General features: G+C 44.3%; 1 protein-coding gene across 1 annotated transcript in view; it reads right to left on the reverse strand.

Moving 5' to 3' along the window:
• Positions 1 to 25,303, reverse strand: part of SLC7A14 (solute carrier family 7 member 14) — a 34,834-nt gene extending 9,531 nt beyond the window's left edge. The window contains exons 1-5 of the mRNA XM_075004130.1: positions 25,003 to 25,303; positions 11,845 to 12,081; positions 6,829 to 7,046; positions 1,825 to 1,971; positions 453 to 661 (exon numbers count right to left, since the gene is read on the reverse strand). Of these exons, the coding sequence (XP_074860231.1) occupies positions 453 to 661; positions 1,825 to 1,971; positions 6,829 to 7,046; positions 11,845 to 12,081; positions 25,003 to 25,303 (1,112 nt within the window). The remainder of the gene's footprint in view (positions 1 to 452; positions 662 to 1,824; positions 1,972 to 6,828; positions 7,047 to 11,844; positions 12,082 to 25,002) is intronic.
• Positions 25,304 to 25,938: the final 635 nt, after the last annotated feature.

A 25,938-nucleotide genomic window follows, 5' to 3' on the forward strand; every position in this document is an offset into this window, starting at 1 on the left:
TCTGAGGGCTCTGGAGCAGGCCAGTGCCAGGCTCTGGGTGGCCCTAAGGACTGCCTGACCTTGGCCCCTCCCCTTCCACATGACGCTCTGCCTCTTCCAGGGGCATGGAGCCGCCCCACCACACCTTGCCCCTAGGCCCATGGCAGCTAATGACCCAGCTGGTGGAGAGAGAGTTCCCCCATTCAATTCCCTTCCTCTGTTAGAGCTTCTGAGAAGGATTTCTGGCAGACTTGAGCTGCTATGAAGCCTTCTCAAGGTACCACCGCTCCCCTGAAATTACAGTCCTCTGGCCATTTGCTCACATACATGCTGAAAGAGGACTGCAGCCCTTCAAATGATGGGTTTTCATAGGGAAGAGGAAATGACTGACAGCACGTTGTGCAGCAATGGTTTTTAACTTGAACTCAAGTCACAAAGGGGCAAATATAAACGACAGCACAAGCGCGACTCACCTGAAGAGCAGCCCGTCACCAGCCATGGCGTAAATGACCCTCGGCATTGGGAACAGAGAGCCCAGCAAGCTCACTGTCAACCCTGCTACCGATCCAATGGCAACGATGAATTTAGCAGCATAAAATCCACGGGCTACAAACATTTCCATCAATGGGGATTCAGTGTCAATGGCAGAGTAGGGCACCATCAGCGTTAAGATAACGCTCACCTATCAAAGACAAAAGAAGACACTGGGGAAGGAAGTACTGAGGGTTATATGCTGCTAATATTTCTGCTAAGAACCCACAATGGACCAGGTCAGTTTCTCAGGGAGGAAAGTCAGACATATGTAAAATGTGGCTTCAGAAATGGCCAAGCTCCCTGCGTTTCTGACACAGCCGACTTAAACCATTTTGTGCAAAGGACAAAATATGTTCTTTACTGCAGCTTAGCTGGCTAAAGCACCTGCCTGGTAAGCAGCAGATCCTGGGTTCATCTCCCAGTGGTGTCTGGGTGCTGCCCTTTAGCTGGTGGGGAGGGATAGCTCAGTGGTTTAAGCATTGGCTTCCTAAACCCAGGGTTGTGAGGCCATTTAGGGATTGGGGCAAATAGATGTCAGGGATGGTGCTGGGCTCTGCCAAGAGGGTAGGGGATTGGACTAGATGACCTCCCAGGGTCCCTTCCAGTTCTAGGAGATGTGTATCTCCAATCATTTAATTATCTAAATGCAGAATAAATGAAGGGATTTGGCTGGTAAATGCCAGGATTAAGGAAAGAAGGTAGCCTGGGGGCCTGCAGATAGGTTTGGGTAAAACTGTCAGAACTCCCCTATGAATCACCACTTTGTGCCATTACTCTGAATATAGGTGTGGAGTTTATTTATTTGTTTTTTTTTTGATGCAGCAAAACAGGACGATGCTGCTGCCATTTTTACATTTGCCACTCACACCTGTTACTGCCAAGGATCTGGGCTGCCTTGCACAGCATCTCAAGTTTGTAGCAGTGGTTCCTCTTTCAAAGATGCAGCTCTGGGGAATGTGTCCTGCATCTCTGATGTCCTGCTCTGCTGCAGTCTTAAACACTGACCTCCTCTTTGTACTGGATGATGTAGTTTATGCATACGGAAAAAAACAGGCCGTCACATACTCTATGAAGCCTGCACAGGAAATGGGATGCCTGTCAGAATGACACTCCCTCAATCTTCTCCTTGGAAACAACAGGCTGGGAGATCAAAGGGCCCTGATGTAATTAAACACATCCACAACTGAGGTAGTCATGCACATCCACCAGAGCAGGAAGCATTTGGCACACAATCTCACTGGCCCATTATCTCACTGAAGAAAGCAGCAGAGAAGCCATAATGGAGAGACTTTTTATGCATACGGTACTTACAGATACATATGCTGTCAGGCATGTGACCAAGGAAGCCGTGATCGCATAAGGAATGGAGGTGTTGGGGCTCTTAGCTTCTTCTCCAGTGGTGGCAATTATGTCAAACCCGATGAAGGCATAGAAACAAGTAGCTGCACCTTTCAGCACCTGCACACAGAACTGACTTAATCAGCTACAGGAAGGAACACTGGCAGAATGAGAGATGGCCCCTTGTGCTTTCCCTCTCCCCGCCCCGCTCAAGAGCTGGAGGACCTGCTTTACTTTTACATGGGATGAGGAGAGAAGAAGCATCATAGCCACGGAGGCCTCCAGTAGCAGCTAGGCAGTGGTTCCATTCCTAATCCAGTGGCCTGAAGGGAGGCTTCCTCTTAATACTTCCTCCTACAGTATGAACCTCTTACATTTGGTATTCTTGTCTGACAACATCTGTGGTCTGCCAGGACCATGGATGTTGCAGTACCAGAGAATCCTGGGGCTGGGGCCGGACTGGCATCTGTGGGACAGGGTCTGTGGCCAGAGTCCCTGCTGGCCCCCCAGCAGTGTGGTGGGGGTGGTGAAGGCAGTATCTTGTGGCAGCATGGTGGGAAGGGGACTAAAGCCAGAGGCTCTGCCAGCTACATGGGGTTGGAGCTCCTGTCCGAGCCTTTGCCTGCCCCAGTGAAAGGTGGGGCTGGGGCTAGAGTCCTCACCCACCCGAGCCATGTGGCAGCTCTGTGAGCCTGGGGACGGGCACAGGAGCCCCATCACAGGCTAGGAACCCTGGATGGGCTGCAGGCCTGGGGAATCTGGCAGCTGGGGCTGTCTAGAGCAGAAGCCCTGGACCACCCCCCGTCTGTCAATTTCTACTGTTTGGAACATGTCGGGTCCTGACCAGGGAGGTGCACCCTGTAGTGAGTATCTCAGGGCCGAGCCAAATTATTCCTGCTGGGGAGTGAATTCTGGCTTCTGTGAGAACACTGAATTTCAGTGTCTATTGGACCAAATCCTACCCCACTTTAGCAGGAGTGGAAGTCAATCAGCCCATGTAAAGCAAGGCAGAGGTGGCTCAGAGTGAATCCACATTTTCAAACAAGACTGCTTAAGCTAAAGAACTCGATTTCATTTCAATTGGACTTTTGGACACTTCCAGGCTGATCTGAGTGCCCAGACTGAGTGTTCTCATTTGGGGCCTGTGCCTAGGAGAACCAAGAACTAGATGATTCGTCTATTTCAACACTGAATGCTAACATCCTGCCACACACATCAATGTCTGGAACTAAAAGAGGATTCCATAAAATTAAAACAAAAAAGTTAAACCAAAACTAGGAGATCCTTTGGATTTGAGAGCTTTCAGCCCTTGGACGTGAGAGGCCCTATGACATTCGCAGGCTGTCGGGGTTTGGTTTTCACTAAAAAAGGGTAATATGTAACTTACTAATGCTTGTCACAGATCTCTAATTATGCAGACCCTGAATCCATTGACAGATCCTGACAGTGACAGATGAGATAATTAACCAGTTTTACAGTCACTTACTTTCATGCTATTAAGAGTCCAAATCTTATTAAATTAATAGGGATGTATAACATTCTCACACATTAAATATTAGCAAACTTTGTAATGTGACAGCAAAATGTGTTAATAGACAGACCAGAATAGCTGTAATCAGAAGTGTTATCTCACTAAAGAACATGTTTTGTCTGGAAACTGCAGATGGGCTAGCAGCACCCACTGGGAACCCTTGGTGGAAGAATTAATTGTACTATTTAAACATTTGAGTGTGTTTATTTTTTTGCAATATACAACATTATCAAGGACAGCTAGTTATCCAGCTTGGAACAAACACTGAAGCATGCAAAATGGCTGAAAATTACATAAATGGCAGGTGGCGAGTCAAGCCGGTTGTGGATTTCCGCAAGAAATTCTGCGCACGGCAGACAACAAAGGTAGTAAATATACAGTGCTGGTATCTGAGGCCTAGTCTACACTACCATGGGCCACCGATCTAAGTTACACAACTTCAGCTGTGTGAACAATGTAGCTGAAGTTTTGGAGGGGTCTCCATGTTAGTCTGTATCTGCAAAAGCAATGAGGAGTCCTGCGGCACCATACAGACTAACAGATTTATTTGGGCATGAGCATATGTGGGTAAAAACCATTTAATCAGTTGTAGCTAAAGTCAATGTACTTAGATCTATTTACCGTGGTGTCTTCGCTGCGGTGAGTCGATGGGTGACACTCTCCTGTCGACTGTCTATGCTTCTCATTCAGGTGGAATAGTGGAGTCAACAGGAGAGTGTTTGGCGGTCAATTTATTGCATCTATACTAGACACAATAAATCAAACCCCGCTTAATTGATCGCTGTCTCTCAGTTTGGCGGGTAATGTGGACATGCCCTCAGATAGACACAAGAAGTGTGTTAGTTTGCAATGTATATATTACATATAGCACGCTTTACATTAATTTTTATGATCTGTCTATTTAGCAATGTATTAGAGGGTAAAACTCACCCCCTGTACAGAGGGCCTGTGAACAACTTAATCCTCATTTAAATCCTATTCTGAAGAATTTAACTGATGCAGAGGTCTCATGTAGCCCCCTGAACAAGAGTGAATTCCACACTAAACACAGCACTGCATGAATATTTTTACAAAAGCTAAATTTGGGGATGAAATTTAGGCTGATTCCAAACCAATTTAAATTAATCAGAAGGCTCCCTTTGACTTTCATGGGCTTAGATCTGCCTTTGTTTGCTTTGAATTCTACACTTTGCCCTGTCTTTCATAAGCTTGAGTATAAGAAAAATGGTTGTTTTTACTATTTCTCTTTTATTTATTGCTCCTCATATGTGATGTAAAAGGCCAAGCAGCTTCACAAGTCATCTGCAATGTATGATCTCAAGAGGGCTTCTTTCTTCCCCTTAGGTTTTATTTAGCAGAAAATATTGATTTTATTTAAGAGAAGAGGAAGGAAAAACATCAGACAGCCCAGCATCTGCTCTGATAACGAAGAATCTTGTTTTACTTTACTCCCTTGCTTATTTTTCTGTGCAAACCCTTATGGAGTTGAGCAGTGTAAATCTGAGAAATGATCTTGGGTTTAGTCCAGCCAAGATATTTTCAGTCCCTGCTCATCCCTGGATAAAAACCAGTTCAAGCAGGCTGAAAAAGCCAAATCTGTCCAAATTCTCAGTAAGCTTGAGCTAATATCCATAAAATAAGCAGAAAACAAACAGTTTAGAACATTTTTACTGAAAATCATCCAACACAAATAACAGTATGTTCTCCCCTCTTTCTAGAAATGGCACTAGCTTTCTCTGAGCTTCTTTTCTACCCATGGCTAGTGTATTTTGGTATAACATGATAACGATACATTACTTCAAATGGTTGGCTCTGGAGCTTAGAGCTATGAAAAGGCTCAAAGCTTATTTTGATGGAGGGAGGGAAGTCTAGACTTTGCCTAAGACAGGCTGATATTGTTGTTTGGGGTTTGACCATGAGGATACAAAGAGGGTTGGGATGTAGATCCCACTGTAGCCCAGCTCACCACTTTCAGCGGAGGGTAGGGTTTCAGTAAAACACATTGGGTTAAAAGGTCAAAAGCATTTAAGTCACTCAGGAGCCTGGTTTCCATTGAAAACCAATGGGATTTAGGTTCCTAAATCACCTATGCACTTTGGAAAATGTCCCTCTTCAGCTTATAGCTGCCAGTCCAGTGGTCGGAGGGAGGTCAGGGTTGGGTCTCTGGAAGAGAACTGGGACCTGGATTCTGTAGGATGTAGATTCCCAGGGTTTAAGTGGGGTTGGAAGAAAGTTCCAGTTTTGGATCATCTTTAATTCTTTGTGAAATTCCCTTAGTTATTGCCCTGTAATTCTGTCTCTGGAAGGTCTGTACACAGCAGCCCTTAGAGCGCAGACAGCTCCCTCCCCACTGCTGACCAGACTCCCCCTCTTTCTCAGATGGATCCAAAGCGCACAGCAGCTACCGCCCCTGCTTGTGTTTACCTGTGTTCCACTCGCTCTGGAAGTGGACTCTCTTGTTTATCAGGGATTGTGGTCTTCTGATGTGGCCCATAGAGTCATGATATGAAACCAAGGTTGTGCTTTCTAAGAGGGAAGCAGGGGAGGGTGCCTAAAGACTCTCATTGTTTACGTAGCCTGAAGGGGAACATGGGGCAATGACTAGGACACCTGGCTTCTGTTCCCAGTCCTGACACTGACCTTCCATTTGTACCACTGGGCAGGTTGCTTCACCCCCAGGACCACCTCTGGGGTTAGGAGGGCAAAGAGACAAATGGCCCAGGGCCTGGCAATTGAAGGGGCTCTGGGGCTCCAGCCCCTGCCAATGCCACATGAGCAGCAATGAAAGGAGCCTGAGGATGTTAAATTAGCTCAGTGGTTTGTGCTTTGGCCTGCTAAACCTGGGGTTGTGAGCTCAATCCTTGGCAGGGCCATTTAGGGATCTGTGGCAAATAGATTTAAAAGGGATGGTGCTTGGTCCTGCCAAGAGGGCAGGGGACTGGACTTGATGAGCTCCTTTCAAGTTCAATGAGATGTGTATTCCATATATATAAATTGCCACTGGAGTGTTGGGCCATGTGCTCCAAGCAGCTCTGAGGGGTGGGTGATGTGCTGTGCTCCAGGCTATGCTGAGGGTCCCCTTACCAGAGCATAGAGGCCCAACTCCCTGCATTGCCCAGGGGCCCCTAGAGGCTATTGGCTGTACATTCACCCATTTCTTCTCCCACCCTTTGTCTGTTCTGCTTTTGTTAGACTGTCAGCTCTTCAGAACAGAAACTCTCTCTTGTTCCAGATGTGTACAGATGGTGCCTAGCACCCAGGAGCTCTGATCTTAGTGGGCCCCCTGGGTGCTACTGTAAGACAAGCAAATAATGACCTGCTTGCACAACAGATGGGAATCGGGGTGGTGCTGCTTATCTGCTGTAGGCGCTTTGTGGCCAGCAACAATATTTCAGTTGAAGGCTGCTGCTGAGTGATGTGTACCCGATTGTATGTAAGGCACTTACCCCAGACCATCCAAATGGCAAGAACTGCCCTTCAGACCAGTTGTCACCATTGACAAAGAAAAGCCCAGCGATCATGATGAAGATCCACACTGCCAGATTAATTGCATTGAGCACGTTGTTAAATCCCACAGAGTTCTTCACCCCCAAGGCCACAATGATGGTTACCATGACAGCAATAACCAGAGCGAGAAGATCTGGATACGATTCCTCTCTATCTCCTAGACAAAGCAAAAGAGATGTGTAACTTTTTTCCCACAGCAAGTGAGAGAGAGGGAGGGAGCGAGGGAGGAGGGGGAGGGAACCTCAGGAAAACCTTCTCCCCCGACCTTCTGGAGCAATATAAAAATTTGTGGAGCTGCTCTCACTCTCGAGCAAAAGATTAATAGTTACCAAAAGTTAATGTGCAGCAAGCCCTGGGTTAGGAGGTAGACATTCAAAGTACCTTCTCTTACATTAGCTATGATACAATAGCTATGAAAGGCGTTTGCTCCCTATGCTTTAAAGCACAAAATGATGACTTGCTAGGGTCAGGAAGACATTTACCCCCGCTGCATAGAATGGCACAACCAGGTGCCTTGCAATGTTTTATCACTTTCCTGGGAAGCATTTTGTAAAAACCAGGACACCGAGTATGGCATTTCTTATGTTTCCAGGCCCAGTGCTCTCGGTTGCGTCTCAAATTCTTACTGTTAATGGATTGCTGTTTTTCATTGTGAATAAAGGACCCACCTTCCATGTCTTGCCCTGAAGTCAAAGGGAATTTTGCGTGAGCAAAGAAAGAAAGACCAGGCCCTTGACTGTCTAAGATGCCTCCATTTTCCAAAATCTGCTAGTCTTGCAGCTCTGACAGCCTCAAACTAAAAATGAATCAAATATTAATTTTGCATGAAATATTTATCAGAACTATGACCTATTGCTACTCATTAGCATCAGCCACAGAGAAGTCTTGGGACTGCTAGACAAACAGATAAATTAGCAAGCAGCTACTAGATGCCTGTGCTCCAGGCAGCTGGTTGGTCTCGGTAGAAGGAAATCTAAAAGGTGATACTTAAAAGTGTCCTTGCACTGTTCCTGGTGGGAGGAACCATACTGCTGAATCCCTGAACCTTGGAAACCTACCATGAGCTTCACAGACTGCAATCTGCATCTTTTGAGTCATTCAGCATTGACAATAATAGGGAATGTAAAATTAAACAGACTAATGTATATATTGATTTAGCTTTAAAACTTCCATTGGCTCAGTGCTCAGAAATGTTTGTTTTAAACAACACGCTTAAACTGCAGCAAGGGAGGTTTAGGTTGGACATTAGGAAAAACTTCCTACCTGTCAGGGTGGTTAAACACTGGAATAAATTGCCTGGGGAGGTTGTGGAATCTCCATCACTGGAGATACTGAAGAGCAGGTTAGATAGCCATCTATCAGAGATGGTCTAGAGACTTGAGACAGTGCTTGGTCCTGCCGTGAGGACTGGATCTGATATCCTCTCGAGATCCCTTCCAATTCTAGTGTTCTGTGATTCTATGGTAACAACAAAAAGTCTTGTGGCACCTTATAGACTAACAGATATTTTGGAGCATAAGCTTTGGTGGGCAAAGAACCACTTCATCAGATGCATGAGTGGAGGGGTGGTTTCAGAGGGGTACACCCCCCATTCATGCATCTGATGAAGCAGGTCTTTGCCCACGAAAGCTGACGCTCCAAAATATATCTGTCAGTCTATAAGGTGCCACAAGACTTTTTGTTGTTCTCAAAGCTACAGACTAACACGGCTACCTCTCTGATATATGATTCTACGGTGTTACAGATGCAGCCCAATATGATTGACCAGGAATTGGGGACCAAAGAAGTTGCTTTGATGGCCAGTCTGTTAACAGCTTCTGTGCATGCACTTTCCTATCACCTTCTGTAAAAGATTGAAAACACATTGCTTCAGCTAGCAGTTATCTTCAGCAGTGTGAGTGTACATGAGATAGGCACCATGCTGAAATCATGTGGTGTCCTTACAGCACATTAATCAGAGAGCATGTTAGCAAACACCGAGAATAAAACTCAGGTTGTTTTCCATCCAAGGGGTATAAATTAGAGATGGGCTCAGAAGGCCCAGATCTGTCTCCAGCCCAAATTGCTGGGAAGTTCCACTCCAGATATAGTTCCCAACATCACCACTTGAGCCCATCTATAAACCAAACTGAATGAGGACACTTGATTGGAACATGCCAAGCTCTGAGACTGTTGGCATTTGGAGTAAAATATGCTGCTTCCAGCCAATGGCTAGTAGTATTAAAGTGATTTGTTGTGGATCCTCTGACTGTGTCAAAGAATGCTTCTTCTGGCCAGTTTTCCACCATATGGACAATGTTTTCCAGTTGTGTCACCATACGGACAAGCAGTCTACAAAATGATGTGGAAAGAGCGGAATGGTGAGGACTGCAAACATCAGCTGTTAATCAGACGTGGCAGCAAGGAGGACCCAGGACGAGTGGCACTTGGTGCATGCATTGTGTATCTCAGTGGGTTTGACCATGAGAGTGCACCACAGTGACTTTCTATGGGTCAAGAGCTCCTTGGCTGCAGTCAGCCTCAGCCTGTATATCGTGGTCCCTGGAGGCATTTTCCTCTCTGGTGACCCCAGGGCTTTTGCAAACACCATGATCTTTAGAGAGGACTCACAGACTGTTTGGCTGTATGAATCCAGTCTTCACTTTGACACTGAGTTTTTGTGACTTTTTAATTGCCCCGTGTCTGAGCAGCATCCCATGTGTTTCAGTTGGAGAGACACCCCTGTGTGAATGAATGGATTTGCAGCAATATTTAGACATGGTCACTCACAAAGGTCTTTAACTCATGCATTATGGTCCCACTCTCATGACCCAGTCAAGAAACAACAGACTCCTGATGTCATCCATATATCCACATTAATGAAAAAAGATCAGATTGCAGTGGAAGCTGAGGGAGAGCAGCACCTTGCAGGATTAGACCTTAGGTGGAAAGGGAGCATGCATCAGGATTGGTTGGCAGTGTCAGATATCCTTCTTGAAAACCAACCTCTCACAAGATGTCAGCGAAGTAACTGAGTTAGTCTGTATCTACAGAAACAACAAGAAGTCCTGTGGCACCTTACAGACGTAATTTGGAGCATAAGATTTTGTGGGCAAAGACCCGCTTCGTCAGATGCATAAGTGGGGGCATTTCAGAGGAGGGTATAAAGAGGGAGTCTCAGTCAAGGGGAGGGGCAGAGTTGACAAAGTCTGTTCAGTCATGGAGGATGTGGCCCATTGTCAGTAGTTGATGTGGAGTTGTGAACATCAAGAGGAGAAATCAAGTCAGTTCAGTCAGGGAGGATGTGGCTCGTTATCAGTAGCTAATGTGGAGGTGTGAACATCCAGCTCTGGCTCTCCTCTTGACTGAGACTCCATTTTTATACCCTCCTCTAAAACCCCGACATCTGACAAAGCAGGTCTTTGCCCATGAAGGCTTTATGCTCCAAATTACCTATTAGTCTATAAGGTGCCACAGGACTTCTTGTTGTTTTCTCTCACAAGATGATCTCACTTAGCAGGAAAACCAAGCATGGATAAGGCCAGGCCCCATCTGTGTCTGTTTTTCCTCCTTGTTAACTGCATACTAGGCCTGCTGGGAAGAGTGAGACAAGTCCTCCTTCCTGGTGTAAAGAAGGACTGGGACTTGGCTGGCTCCCCCTGTTGTCTGGGCCCAGTGGTCCCCTGCTGCTGGGAAGGTGAAGAGAGTCAGAGGAAGGACAGTGCTGGGATAAGGAAGCTGTCCAAGGCTGGGGGACTGGTCAGGGCTGGTGGTGTTCCCTAGGATGAGTTAAGGGAAATTGTATGCAAAGAGCACTGAGAACTGTGAGCTGGGCACTTTGGAGTGGACAGGCAGGCAGCTGCTTCATGGTACAGGGCAACCAGGCCTGGGGCTCCTTTACGTTGCCCTGGGGATGCTGGGAAGCCCTGGAATGAAGAGAGAGAAATTCAGAGAGAAGTCCGGTCTTTTGAGAATGGAGGTGTGAGCCCCTCATAAAAGAGGAGAAAGAGATATCTGTAATCAAGGAAGAAGGCAGAGGGCTGCTGCCCAAGGAGGGTGGGAAATTTGTCTAGGACAGCTATTCACTGGGCTTTGCTTTGAAAGCCCTGTCTTTAGCTTTGGGGCTAAAAGCCCCAAACAGCCAGAGAGGAGGGCTCCCTCCTGAGGAGAGAACCATACCCACAGAAGTGGGGATGCTGAGCATAGCAGCACACCTGATGTCAGAGAGAGAAGCTGCCACCTCAAACCAACTCTACTGGGATGGCTGCAAGAAACTACAAGGGCAAGACTAATTTGCTATTTCAAACTATACCAACATGTGGGCAGTAGACAGGATCACAGAGGAGGCTGAACTACATGACCACGAGAGTTACAATTCTAGTTGTGGTGAGTCAGGCCACTCAGCTTGTTGAATCCCACACTCAGCATCTTGCCCAAATGAAGGGCAGTATCTGCACAAACATATGCTCAAATTGGAGCACTGGGTCTACACCAACGCACTGTGAAAGCAGCATGAGCCAGCTCCAAAATTTGTTCTGGCCCTTATTCATACAATGCTCCCAAGCAAAAACTAGGAATTGAAAACCACAAGATCAGACCCTATACTCGTAATATTTACTGTTTGTTTCTACTGTGGCTCTCAGTATAGTGGGTGCATAGAAGAAGGGCCAGTAACTGCAACAAAGACAGAGCTGGGAAACAAACGATAGGATACAGAGGAAGTGAAAAATAAAGCAGCCAGGTGGTGCATGGCCACATTATGATATGTCTGTGAATTATTCTAAAAACAAAGATTTAGTGACACAGTCTTGTTCTTATAGGACTAAAGGCACAGTCCCCAGTGATCCCTGGTAGAAGTGAATATAGCGAACAGAGCATGAGATCCTTATCTGATTTCCAAGAAGGCTCCAATTGTTTTTCAAGCCCCAATTAACACACGTCACAACACATGACAAATATATTAGTCCAATACTCACCCAGTCCATTTAAGGTTCCAACACTGTCAACCATCCAGCGGCTGATGGTGTGATTTGCCAGGGAGTCAAACATGCTGCTCAGGGCACTTGCACCAGCTGCTGTGCCAATCAGGTACTCCAGGATCAGGTTCCAGCCAATGAAGAATGCCACAAACTCCCCGACTGTCACATAGCTGTAGGTGTAGGCAGAACCTGTGGTTTTTGGGACACGCACACCGAACTCAGCATAACAAACACCTGTTTAAAAAGAACAAATGGCCACTTAAAAATACACAGTGCTGGAGAAGAAGGAGGAAGCTAGCTCTGGGCTGGGCTGTGCTTGACTTTTACATAGGTGCCAGTGTAGAGTTGGGAAGGCAATTAACTTTGCTCACATTGCAAGGCCTGCATGAAGACCATGGCCACAGTTACAGTCCTACAGTCCCTAATCCCCTGCAGAAAGGAGTGGGAAGGAGGCTGGGCCACAGTTCTTGGCTGCAAATCAGCAACATATTTTGTACACTGCAACACACTACAGGATGAACCTCTCTAATCCGGAACTTTCTCATCTGGCAACACCCGTAAACCAACATGATTTTAGTTAGCACAACAACCACGCATCATAGGTGTGGCCAAGTTTCCTGTGGTCCCAAAAAGTTTGTGTACAGCTACCAGCCCTGGATCTCGGTGCTCTGTGCTGTTGTTTAGCTGTAACTTACCCCTAAATGTCTTCTTTGAGCCCAGTAAGCAGTGGAAGTGTTGGTAATGTTGACAATTTGCTGTGTAGCCACTCTGGGGGGGGGTGGGCTTTTGTTGACAGAACGAATTTTATGTGTAGACATGATCTGCCGACAGAAGTTTTGTTGGAACATCTCTTCTGTCAGTAACTTCTGCAGACAGATGCTTGTAGTGTAGAGGTAGTCACCATGTGCATGTAAGCCACCCCAATGTGGCCTCTCTAACAGTGTGAGAGCTCCTGAGAGCTCAGAACTGAGTCCATCCATAAATGCTGCTGGTAAATACTCAATGTGGAGGGCCAGGGCCTTGGCAGCACCTGAGACAGGTAAATATTTTCATGCATATTATTTCACCGAGCAAAATTCACTTTTGAAAAAAGCGAAGAAACCCAATGTTACTCATCTGCCTCTCCCTTTACATGTGGGATAGGACAGCCCAGGGAAAGCTATTTGGCTGATTGTCCCAAGGATTGACCTGAGTATTTCTTAGAATGGATAAGGTTTTAATCCTTTAAATTACTGCTGGAGTGCTGCATGGTGAGCTCCAGGCTGCACAGGGGAGTGGGGGGGTGAAGTGTTGAGGGCTCGCTGTCCTGTCCCATCCCACCCCTCTGCATGAGGCCCCAAATCCTCCTGGGGTTACAGAGCAGGCCTGCTGGACAATGGTTGCCGGTTGGGAGATGCTGAAGAGCGTTCCCACCAAAGTGTCTAGCTCCAGGGACGCCATCAATTGTTGTACTGTTCTGGCCTCGGTTAAATGGGAATGGCATGGTTATGTCAAGGATCAGGGGATGTCCTAAATCCTGCCCCACCCCCTCCCAGGGGTATAGAGTGGGCTTGCTGGACAATGGTGCATCTCTGGCTGAGGCCTCTGAAATGGCAGGGAGTTGAATAGCGTTTGGCTAAGGCCAGTTGCCTAAAGGGGCATGTGGAGTTGGTAGCAAATCAAGGGAAAGTAGTTTGCTTTTCATAGGAAATGAATTAACAGCTCTCTGCATTCTGCATATCCCATAACTGCCCAATGCTGCACATCCTCAGTTCAAATACTACTTGTTGGCTCAAATGGCGTTCTGACGGCGTATAAGATCAGTCCCCATGTGCCTGTCCAAATTACACTGAATCATTTTAGGGCTCTCCTGTGTCTCTCTTTAATATCACACCTGGGATGTGATACTGTGGGCTCTGGAAGTTTTCAGAAGTGTGGTAGGCCCTGGGGGCTTTTGGTCTGAGGTGGTGCTGAGGCAGCTGGAATACTTTTGTTGGCATGGGAGAGCCACTGCTAGAACAGACGTCAACACCTTTCACAGACTGGAGCATACCCTTGGGGTCCACAGTCCAGAAGCTGTTGCAAATGGGAATACTGTCTTCTCTGAGGGCAACTTGGCTTCACTCCCACTAGGAGCAATAGCAGGCAGTGGCCATTGTGAAAGAAGGCAATCTGTGTAATGTTTTCTACAGACGAACGATATCTATTATCAGAGGCTGAGGAATAACAAATTCTGAGTTATGAAAAATAAGAGTAACAAAGGGCCATTAATCACAAAAAGCAAAAGAAAGGCTTCAAATGTAGCCAGTGCAGGCAATGTCAATGAGCTTTCACATACTCTTCAAGTACCCCATATCGTTATTACGTTAAGATAATTGCAAGCACAAAAACAACCCCCCCCCAACAAAAAAAGGCTTGATGCCTGGTGCTAACTTTGAGTTAAACACTTAAAGTGAGTTTTTCGACAGATTTTCTTGTTAATTTTCAGGAGAATTCAGTATACACTCAGCATAAATGCAAGTTTGGTAGGCATGGGCTGTGTTCTTCACTGTGTTCTTCATAGTAACAAACTGAGCCACTGCTTTAAGTGTAAAATTCATCTCCCCCTCAACAATATAACCGCCATCTGTGCTTCCATAATAACCACACCATGTTTGTTTACTCCAGAGGCTTAATGAGTGAAACATTATGTATAGCCATTATTGAGCGTAGAAAACTTATTTGTTAATGTTTTACAAAAAATTACTTTTCTTTAAACACTAAACACCATTTTGAAATTGCAACAAATTTGGTATCTGAAAGAAAGGAGATCTATAATTTTCATAAAGCCAACACTCTAAAAATAAATATAGCTTTGAAACATTCAGTGTAAACACAAAACTGTTGGCTCTTTAAGTGCAATGGCACTGGTGTTGTCGGCATTCTCATCTATTTGACGCACTTGCATGCTTTTGAAAACAATACTTGACTGTTTCCTGAAATGTGGGCCGAGTTTCCAGAACAATGTGAGAACCTAATCATCTCTCCATATATATAAAGTCATTATTCAAAGCTGATTAAAAATGCATGCAGTCTGCAAATGCAAGACATTAACTGACTCTTACATGCCTGAAAAATTTATGAAACAGATGACTTAATTGGGACAGGTATTCTGTTTTACTCTTTGATGGCTTTAAAAATCATAATCTTTCTTTGGAGGTTAGCCACCGAAAAACTAAGGTTCAATGAAGACACTGAGAGTATGTATCAATAAGAGTGGAGACTTTATTAATACGACCAAGGTTTCAATTATCCTACCAGTGCTGCCACAAGGAATGGTGATATATTTTTCTGTGCATTAATTGTAGGTGTATGCATCAGAGATATACTACCATTCAAAAATGCAACTCCAACTACTCATTGATTTTAGCAGGAGCAGGACTGTATTGGTTTATAGTATATGCGGATAAGGTACTAGAGCAGCAGACAAGACCTGGCTTTGACAGTGACTCTCTGGGTGACTGTGGGAAATTACTTCACTGTTTTGTGCCTCAGTTTCTCTGTACATAAAACAAGGCTAATGATATATTTACTAATACAGGTTGAACCTCTCTGGTCTGCCACTCTCTCATCCAGCAATACCCATAATCCAGCATGATTTTACTTAGTCAGATGACTACTTATCATAGGTGGGCAAAGTTTCCTGCAGTGCCATAAAGTTTGTTTACAACCACCAGTCCTGGCTCTCAGTGTTCTGTCCCCCACAACCTGCACCAGTTCAGCCCCCACCTCTGCTTTCCCTGCAGTAGTTCTTGCCCTCTCTGAGGCTGGGGGTGCTGGCTGTCACATGGTCCCCTCTTCCTTTGTAGGGTGGAGGTAGGGGCTAGTTCCAGGGACTCTTCATCCCCCCTGCCTGCTACCCAACACAGACGTGGGATGGGAAGGAGCAGCTGAGCAGCCCTATAGCTGTGGCTCACAGGAATGGAGGGAAAGGAGGGAGAAGAACTGCACTGTTTTGATTTACAAAAATAACTAAGTTCCTAAAAAAAACAAAAAAAAACTTGCCCTTTTGCAAAACACTTCCCTGCAAGCAACCTAGTATCTCCTTTAGATGTTGCTTCCCTTCTCTGTGCTAAACAGGGTTCTAAAGTGTTCCCAGTATTTGTGGATAATAGACTTTCCACAGAATCTACTTATTCTGCCCCTAAGCTATTTTATTTACCAGGAAGGAATACAATTCCCTGTTCAGTGAGGTAGGAAACATTCATGTAGAGTCTTGCTCCAAATTTGTAAATTACATGTTTGTAAACAGAAGACACAGTGCATCTGCCTGCAATTTTAATTTGAATCCTGAATTAGATTTTTCCAATTGGGAGTGATTTTTGGCTTTCTATAGAAATTGTACCACAAAACAGCTGGCTGGAAGAACAATCTTTATGACAGAATTTTTCTCCCATCCATTATTCTTCCCTTGAATGTCAGCTGCAGTTTGTGATTGGTATAACAGTCCTTGCACTGGTTTCATTACATGGTTACTGATATTATTCAGGAACAAATAAACAGCTGAGTGGTTGGCGTTTTCAGTAGACAGGCTATTTAGATAGTTGGGAACTAGTTGGCAGTTTTATTTTAAATGGCCACTCTCTGATACTTGTTTGGCCTTAGGAAGGGAACCAGCAGATTCACATCAGAATACCCTGCCCTGTAGTAAACAATGGCTCAGGGTGAATCAGAGCACCTTGAGTAACAGGGGTCTGCAAAGCCTGGGAGAGGGTGGGCTGCCAGAGACAGGCTGTGTTCGGCAGGCGCTTACCTAAGCAGCTGCCAGCCAGCCAGCAACCCCAGACTGCTCCTGGCTGGCTGGCTGTTCTGCTGTGGAGGAGAAAGGTAGGGTGTCACATGCTGCCCCCAGCCCCAGCAAAATCCCTCAGCTCCTATTGGATGGAAACTGGCCAGTAGGAGAGGAGAGATTTTGCTGGCAGCAGGACAGCGCACAAAACCCTCCCCTCCTTCCCCTGCAGCAGAGAGCGACTGGGAGAGGTCTACTGCTTTGAGCAGTGCTGTGCCCTGCTGCAGGGACAACTGTGGGCTGGATTAAAGGACTAGGTGGGATGAATCTGGCCTATGGGCCATATCTCGTCTGAGCTCTGCTCTACATTTATAGTATCTGTTCTAGAGTAACAGAGAGGTAGCTGTGTTAGTCTGTATTCTAACAAAACAAAGCAGTAGTCACGTAGCACTTTAAAGACTAACTATTAGGTGATGAGATTTCATGGGACAGACCCAGTTCTTCAGATCTTCTAGTTTCTAGAGCTCAGAACTGCAGGATCTTGAATGCATTTGGATCAATGTACTGATCTACACAGTCTAGGAGAAGTACTGATGGTAGCATTATACATATCACCTAATCAAGCCAGAAAACAGGATGAGTTACTCCTTAAACATCTGCCCGTAAGATGAGGAAAGAGAAGCTTTTTTTTTTCTTGGGTGGGGAGTAAGGAGCTTCAGTTTAGAAGACAAATGCTGGAGGCCTCATGCAGCCCATAGTAAAAGCATCAGAGTTTCTAAAATATATACTTGATTTTTTAACACAAAAGGTTATATGTTCAACATGAGGTAACTCTATTTGGATCTTATGAGGGATAAAGAAGAATTAATCACTGGTTTGGAAGTTAGTGGCTCTTTAGCGAACAGTGACCACAACCTCTTTACATTCAATAAAGGCAAAGAGAGAACAGCTTCAACAGTAATATATTAGCTACTTCAAAAAAGGCTAACTTCCCCCTAGTAGAGGAAAAATTTCAACAGAAAACAAGAACCAAAAACTGGCAGCTCTTCTTTTTTAAAAAAAAGAGTCAATCAAAAAGCCACAATTTCAACATCACAGAAGATCATGTTGGGTTAAAACCCATCTTGATTCAGTAGTGAAGTAAAAGCAACAATTAGAAAAAATAATATGTAACAAAGGGGGAAATAGATAACTTTATGTGCTTAGCAGTTGATATAAATTTCAAGTTAAGGGAAGCTAATGACATTAGGGGAAAAAAACTATGGTTAACATGGTTAAGGACAGGAAGAAAGCTTAGGTATATAAGGAATAACATCAACAACAACAAACACCCCCTGCCACCTAAGAATAATGTAAGTCTTATATTAGATTAGAATGACAAAACTGACGATGCAGAAAAGGCAGCAGTGTTTAAATGCTTTTTTCCAAATTCAGAACAGAAACAGGAATAACGTATCTGTATATGAGGATGATAAAGTACATGCCAATTAATTGGTAACAGAGGAGGATGTGAGACACCCACATTAAACATTTTAAAATTAGCATGTCCAGATAACTTATGCCAAAGAGTCTTAAAAGAGCTGGCTGAGGGAGTTCTCTGACCTACTGATAATTTTGAATAAAGCTTGGAATTTTGGGGACATGCCATAAGATTGGAAGATTGTCACAATATTGCCAGTGTTCAAAAAGGGTAAGCAAGATTACCCAGTTAATTATAGCCCATTTGTTTTGACATCAATTTTGTCTAAAATAATGGAAAAACTTAATATGGGATTCAATTAATAAATAATTAAAGGATAAGAACATGAACAGTTCACTGAAAACTAAACAGTGCAGTAACTTGTATGTTTAGAGCACTGTTAAATGTTAAGTAAAAAACTGAAACAAAACAACCAGCTTCATACAGAGCCCTTTCTGGCTCCTTAACCCTGATGCAGTTTTACTTTGCAAGTTTGAATGGCTGTGATAAACAACAGAACTGTTGACAATCAAACAAGGAAATGGCTGAAGAGACAGTCAAAATATATTCTTATTATTAAGCAAATGTTTTCCCAGGGCTACAAAAACAACTCAGGAAGAACAGTAAATATGTCAGATGACATGCAAGTAAACTCAAAATTGACACAATCCCACAGAGAGCTGCAAGATGCTGCACACCTGTACCTAGGGCAAAAAACCCACTTTGAAGCAAGCATGCTTTCACTCTCCAAATCGGCTTATTTCAAGCTCTCCAGGCGCTTTTTAGATTTTTTTTTTTTAAAGCGCAGTACTCACCATGCTGAACACCTCTGACAGTCTGGCCTTAGGATCCTTTGCCACGGAGATATGTGTGTGAAATCTGTCCACTAGAAACTGCAGATTAGTCAAATATTTATTCAAATACATATTTTCTGTAGATAAAACAGCATGACTGAAAAAGTATGAAGAAAGAGAGTAAAATGTGGACATCAGGAAATAATAAAAATACCAAATGACAGATGTTCTCTGAGGAAAAATAGACAGCTAAGCTTGTTTTTATTGTGGTTGGGGGAATCTGAGTCTTTTATTGGTCTCAGATAAACATTCAGACCTTCCAAGCCAAATACCTGCATTTAATTGTATACAGTTTATATTTGTTCTGGGATTCCACCCTTTTTTGAGGGGGAGGGGTGAGGTGTCTCAGCTTTCCCTGTTGAGGGAAGAGGAAATAGTAACTTCCAGAAAATAGAACAACAAGAAGTCTTGTGGCACCTTATAGACTAACATATTTTGGAGCATAAGCTTTCGTGGGCAAAGACCCGCTTCATCAGATCCATGGAGCCACTCATGCATCTGATGAAGCGGGTCTTTGCCCACAAAAGCTTATGCTCCAAAATATCTGTCAGTCTATAAGGTGCCACAAGACTTCTTGTTGTTCTCGAAGCTACAGACTAACACAGCTACCTCTCTGATTCCAGAAAATACTACACTTGAATGGAAAGTAACAGAGAGAAAGCCGTGCTAGTCTATATACTATCACAACAAAAACGCAGTCAAGTAGCACTTTAAAGACTAACCAAATAATTTATTAGGTGAGCTTTCGCGGGACAGACCCACTTCTTCAGACCATAGCCAGACCAGAACAAACTCAGTCTGGCTATGGTCTGAAGAAGTGGGTCTGTCCCGCGAAAGCTCACCTAATAAATTATTTGGTTAGTCTTTAAAGTGCTACTTGACTGCTTTTTTGTTTTGAATGGAAAGGTCTATTTTTATTCCCATTTGTGTCTTGCAACTTTCCATCTTCTCTGCTGCCAGAAGAGAAATCTGCATTGATGGCATATGTGAAATGAGATGACTGATTTCAGTGCAGTTTCTAGTGGACAGATTTCACACAAATATCTCTGCTGCAAAGGATCAGAAGGCAAGACTTCCAAAAGTGTTCAGTATGGTAAGAGCTGAGCTTTTCAAAATGTAGTTTCAGCAATGCATATAAGGCACTGGATGAAGTATGAAAACTAAGGAAAGAGGCCACTTATAGTGATGGTGCAGGTAAGGACAGATATGCATTGGCAGATACACTGGTGGGGACTATTCCAGGAAGTACTAATGTGACTACCCCTCTATGTTCAAGGCTATCTTCCATGAACATTACATTCATGCGCACAGTGTAATACTGAAACGTCGTCATGTTTCAATGGCAGGTAAGAGTTCAGTTGATGGTTTGTATTCTACAGTGGCTTGTGTGTGTGCGCACATATCCACACAACTCTGCCCTGCAAGGTGGAAGTGTGTCTGCTATGTGTGTGTGATTGTTGCCTGCTAGAGTTAGTCACAAGGGGAACTTCATATTGCAATGAAGCATTTTTAAGTGCCCAATGCTTGTTATTCCTAAACCCAAGTTAGACATGCAGAATCTCCATACACTGTGGCTATGTCTACATTACAGCCAGTATAGTTTTTCCTAAAAAAAAAGGGTGGCAGAACTCAAGCCTCAAACTCAACCCCACCCTGGGTGGCTTGGACCCTACACAGGCAGGGGTTAAGCCGCCCTCCCTGTCCAGTGGGGTCCGAGCTGCGCAGGGCTGGGGCCTGGGCAGATTCAACATCCCTCCCAGTGTGGGGCCCAAGCTGTTCCCTGCCCCCGAGATTAAATTGCTCTGCTATGCCCCAGCGGCCTCTCCTGGCTTAAACCCCACTCATTCTCCCACCCCCGCCCAGCCCTCGTCTTCAACTGCTCTGCCACCCCCTGGCTTAAACCCCATTCCCTCCCCTCACCCTACCTCACACAAGCAGCCAAGCTGAGCTGTTTCTTGCCAGGCCCCTGCTGACGCCACCTCCTCCTCTGCATGGCTCCCCCTGCTCCTACCTGCAGTGCGGGGAGTCCCTGCTTGGCTTGCTGCATTACTAATGGAACTCAGCTTAATTGGTTTAATGGCCAGCTGTTAAACCAACTAAACAGAGTTCCATCAGTGTGGCAAGGCAGGGCAGGAAGGGAGTGGAGGAGGAATCAGCCAGAGGCAGCAGCATAATGAGCTGCAAATGGCTGTTAAAGAGCCATATGTGGCTCAGATAGAGCCACTCACCCTGCTTTTAAAAATGGCACCACAGTGTCTGAACTGCGCCCCCGAGCTGTGGTGCCTGCTGTGTTTTAAAAATGGTGGTCCCAGTAAAAAAGATGGCAGAATGCTGTTTCTCTGTGTTCACTGGTAAAAAAAAAAAAAAAAAAAGCCCTGACTACAGCAATCTTTTGAAAGGAGTTCTTCCAGAAGAGCTCTTCCAAAAGACTTATTTTGAAAGATCACGTCCACACACAAAAAAGCGGATTGAAAAAATCAATCAGCTCTTTCAATAGAGAGCACCCACACAGCCCCTGCTCTTTCAAAAGAACAGGCCAAGGATTGAAAAATCCATTGCCATGAGGACTGCTCTTTTGAAAACAGGGCCTGCGGAGCATCTACACATGCTTTCTTTCGAAAGAATCTTTTGAGAGTAGGAACTCTTCTTGATCAGGGAGCAGCAGAGGGCTTCTGGAAGAAGAGCTGCGTTCTTTTGATTTCAGATTGAAAGAGCGCATTTTATGTGTACGTGTTCCATGTGTTCTTTTGAAAAAAGGGCCAAGTTTTCTGAAAGAACTTGCTAGTGTAGCTGCAGCCTGTGTGTCTCAGAAGCCAGCATGTTGAGTGTGGTTAGCTTAGGTTTCCCCAGAGAGATACTGAAGAAAGGGGTATAGCCAAAACCCTACTCCTGAAAAAGACTTATGTATCTAAATGAGAGCCAGATGGAGGTGACTGTCTGTAATTTAGATTCACAGTTCTGAGCCTTCATCTAGTGCTAGACACAGAGGTATGGGAGTCCTGTAGAGGCCTGCAAGTTCTGGTATAATTTACACAGCTGTAAATCAGCAGTAAATGTACCAATGTTATTGTGGATTTTAATCAGGCTGACAGAGCAGAACTTGGCTCTAATACTAAGAAATCAGCACCCAAGTCCATAGCAGTTCCAGGAATGCCTGACAAGATAGGGTGAAGTTGTTGCTTTAACATCTGTGGCCTTCAATGGGAGCTGCAGTCTTATAAGGAAGAGGAAAATTTTAGCTCAATTTGCAATAGAAGAGAATAAAGCTACCATTATATTTTCTAAGGCTTAAGTTTTAAATGCTGAGTCAGATCAGATTGACAATAACAGTAATACAATAATCCTTTGCCATTTTTTATCCAGCACCCATACAAAACCAAAACCATCAATATCAGAATCTTCTATATAGCGCCGAGACTTCCCTTAACACCAAGTGTTAAAACATTTGCTCTGCTTACTACCACTGAACCATACAGGACAAATACCGAAAATAATGTGATCACACAGAAAGCACAGATTACTCCTCATACTTGTCTGGATTCATTCACTATTCTTCCTCCTTGAAAGAATCCAGCCTTCTTTAAAAGTGTTTAAATGACTTAGGACAGGCTTATGCGGCTGCTTTGTCATTAGTCTCTGCCAGCTTTACAAATTATGACATGTAAAATTCCAGCTGTTCTTTTTAAAATAGTACCTGAGGGCTTCAAGACTACCTTTTACAGGCTTCCAGGTCACTACCTTCTTATTCAGGATACACACCAGCAACCTAGAGATCTCATGGGAGGCTTTATCTCCTCTAGCTTTTCAATCAGTTCCAAATATTTTCAGCTTGAAAATCTGTTTATTAGAGAAAAAGTCTAAATACAAAGGCTAGTATTTGTTATTTTCACATGGTTCTTATCACAGTGTGAGACAATGAGCATTTTGGATCAGATTCTCTGAGCTGTGTGCCTAATTTGTATGCACACATGAGGTAACTGGGCATGCAGAAACGCAACAAACAACCAGGAGGCTTGCGCAGTTGTCAAGATGGGCCTAGAATCATAAGACTGGAAGGGACCTTGAGAGGTCATCTAGTCCAGTTGCCTGTACTCATGGAAGAACTAGGTATTATCTAGATCATCCCTGAGAGATGCTTGTCTAATCTCTTCTTAAAAATCTCCAGTCAGTCCAATGATGGAAATTCCACAAACTCCTAGGCAACTTACTCCACCGCTTAACTACTCTGACAATTAGGAAGCTATTTCTAATGTCAATTCTAAATCACCCTTGTTGCTTTTTAAGCCTATTACTACTTTTCTTATCCTTAAAGGCAAAAAGAACAAATTTTCTCCCTCATCCTTGGAACCACCTTTCATGTAAAACTGTTGTGTCCTCTCCCAGTCTTCTCACACCTAATGTTTTCAACCTTCTCTTGTAGGTTAGGGTTTTTAGATCTTTTTATGGCTTTTGTTGCTCGTCTCGACTCTCTTCAATTTGGCCTCATCTTTCCTGAAATGTGGCACCAAGAACTGGCTCAATACTCCAGTCAAGACCTGCTTAGTGTGGAATAGAGCTGAAGAATTACTTCTGGTATCCTACAACACTCCTGTTAATACAGCCCAGAATTATGTTTGCTGCTTTGTCTTTTTGGCAACAGTGTGACACTGACTCTCATTTTCCTTGTGGTCTGCTATGAACCCGAGGTTTCTTTCTGCCGTAATTCTCCCTAGACAGTCATTTCCCATTTTGTACCTGTACAACTGATTGTTCCTTCCTAAGTGGAGTACTTTGCATTTGTCCTTATTGAATTTCACTCTTCAGACTCTTTCTCCAGTTTGTCCAGATCACTTTCAAATTTTATCCTATCCTCCAAAAAACTTGCAACCCCTACTAGCTTGGTATCATCCACAACATGTACTCTTTATGCCTGGGGTGCGGAAAGCGTGTGCGCGTGTGCATGTGTGTGCATGCGTGTGTGTGTGAGAGAAATGTCATGAAGTGGGGGTACAGCATGATTGGCTGCTGGGTCTCAGGCTCATCCATCTCATTAAAATGTTGAAATATTTTCCTGTTTTTAATATATGTGTATTCCCATCTATATACCAATTAATAAAGGTTTTACATTATACATATATTTTCTTACACATAACAAAAGGATTTTTTTTCAGATGAACATAACCAAATTTTCTATTGGTTTGGATTACATTAGACAGGTTGGGGTGGGAGGGGGGAAGGGAGGCTGCTAATTGCAGGAATAAAAAGTGGGGCCCAACATAAAAAGTTTGCTCACCCCTGCTCTACACCATTATTTAAATCGTTGTTGAATATATTGAACAGAACCAGACCCAGAATGGATCCCTGTGGAGCCCATTCTTTATGCCCTTCCAGCATGACTGTGAACCACTGATAAGTACTCTTTGGGAACAGATTTCCAGTCAGTTATGCAACCACTTTATAGTAACTCCATCTAAGTTGTACTTTCCTAGTTTGTTTGGGAGGCTCATGCAAGATAGCATCAAAAGCCTTACTAAAATAACGATATACCATATCTATTACTTCCCCCATTCACAAGGCTTATTACCCTGTCAAAGAAAGTCATCAGGTTGGTTTGATGCAATTTATTCTTTAACCATAGGAACTGCGCAGACAAATGTATGGAATTTTTTGGTTTGTTTTGGCGGCTTTTTGTCTGCATTAATTCTAACAATCTGGGGCTGTGTCTACACTATATAAATAACTTCAAAGTTGCTTAATTTGAAGTAAGCAACTTTGAAGTTGAGTGTCTACACACACCCTATTTCTAAGTTAAACTTCGAAGCAGGGGACTACTCCATTCCCAAGAATGGAGTAAGGACTTTGAAGTTGGGCTCCCTACTTTGAAGTTAACTTCAAAGTAAGGGAAAATGTGTGTAGACTGTCTGCTGGCTACTTCAAAATGGTGCCTAACTTCGAAGTTAGTTCCTAGTGTAGATGCACCCTGGGTCTTTGTCTCTTGAAATGAGATGCCTGATTGCATCCTTGATGCACACAGGAGTAAGGACTGCAGGACTGGAACATCCTAAGTAGAAGCCATCATTTATTTTTATCTCTTACAAATGAACTAAATGACTCACCTGACAAAATGGAGGCCACAGCTGCAATGATGAAAGACACAATGACCCCAGGCCCAGCCATCTCCTTGGCAACAAGTCCAGACACTACGTACATTCCTGTGCCGACACAGCTTCCAACTCCGAGTGAAACCAGGTCCATTGTAGTGAGCACCTGGGCCAGCTTGGTCCCATGAGAGGTGGTGGTGCCTGTCCCTTCCAGCATTGACTCCACAGGTTTGGTGCGTAGAATCCTGGAGTGCATGGCGTACCAGGTGGCACCCCACTGGATCCTCCTGGGGTCCAGATAGGAGAAGAAGCTCATTGTAACGGTGGGGTATTAAGATAAGTGTCAGCAAAAGCCAGAGACTTCAATAGGGTTCAAGAGCATCAACTTCAGCTAACAGCCCTTTCAAACAATGTGCAGTGCAACTTGAAGTCACGTTCTTGCATACAAAGCTTGCAGTTTACTTTTTGGGTCTGTAAAAGAGAAGAAACACGTAATCACATAAAAGTTTAGGGCAGTCCATAGAAAAGCGAGGACCTGCCTTCTCTGAGTCTGATCAGCACTCAAGAGGTTGAGATTCAACTGCAAGCTGTGCTCTAGATCAGGGTTTCTTAACTGTGTTCTGCGGAACACCAGTGTTCTGTGCACAACTAGAAGGTGTGCTGCAAACATCTGACTTTTTTTGATATTTTACACTGATGGTATACATTTTCTGTTATTAAAATGAGATACAGTGTTACTACTTCATTATTTGGTGTTCCATGGTCTCAAAAAGTTTAAGAAACACTGCTGTACATTTCCTCGGGGACGTGGGGAAAACTTTGTAGAGGATGATTTCAGAGTGGTGGTATAGGACCTTCCCTGGTACAGCAAATTCCTTTGTATGGGACCAGTTGGGTCCCAAGGGTGATGGACAAGAGAAGTCCAACCTGCATACTAGGTGGCGAGGAAGA

This window comes from Carettochelys insculpta, chromosome 10 (assembly GCF_033958435.1).
Source record: "Carettochelys insculpta isolate YL-2023 chromosome 10, ASM3395843v1, whole genome shotgun sequence".
Lineage (NCBI taxonomy): Eukaryota > Metazoa > Chordata > Testudines > Carettochelyidae > Carettochelys > Carettochelys insculpta.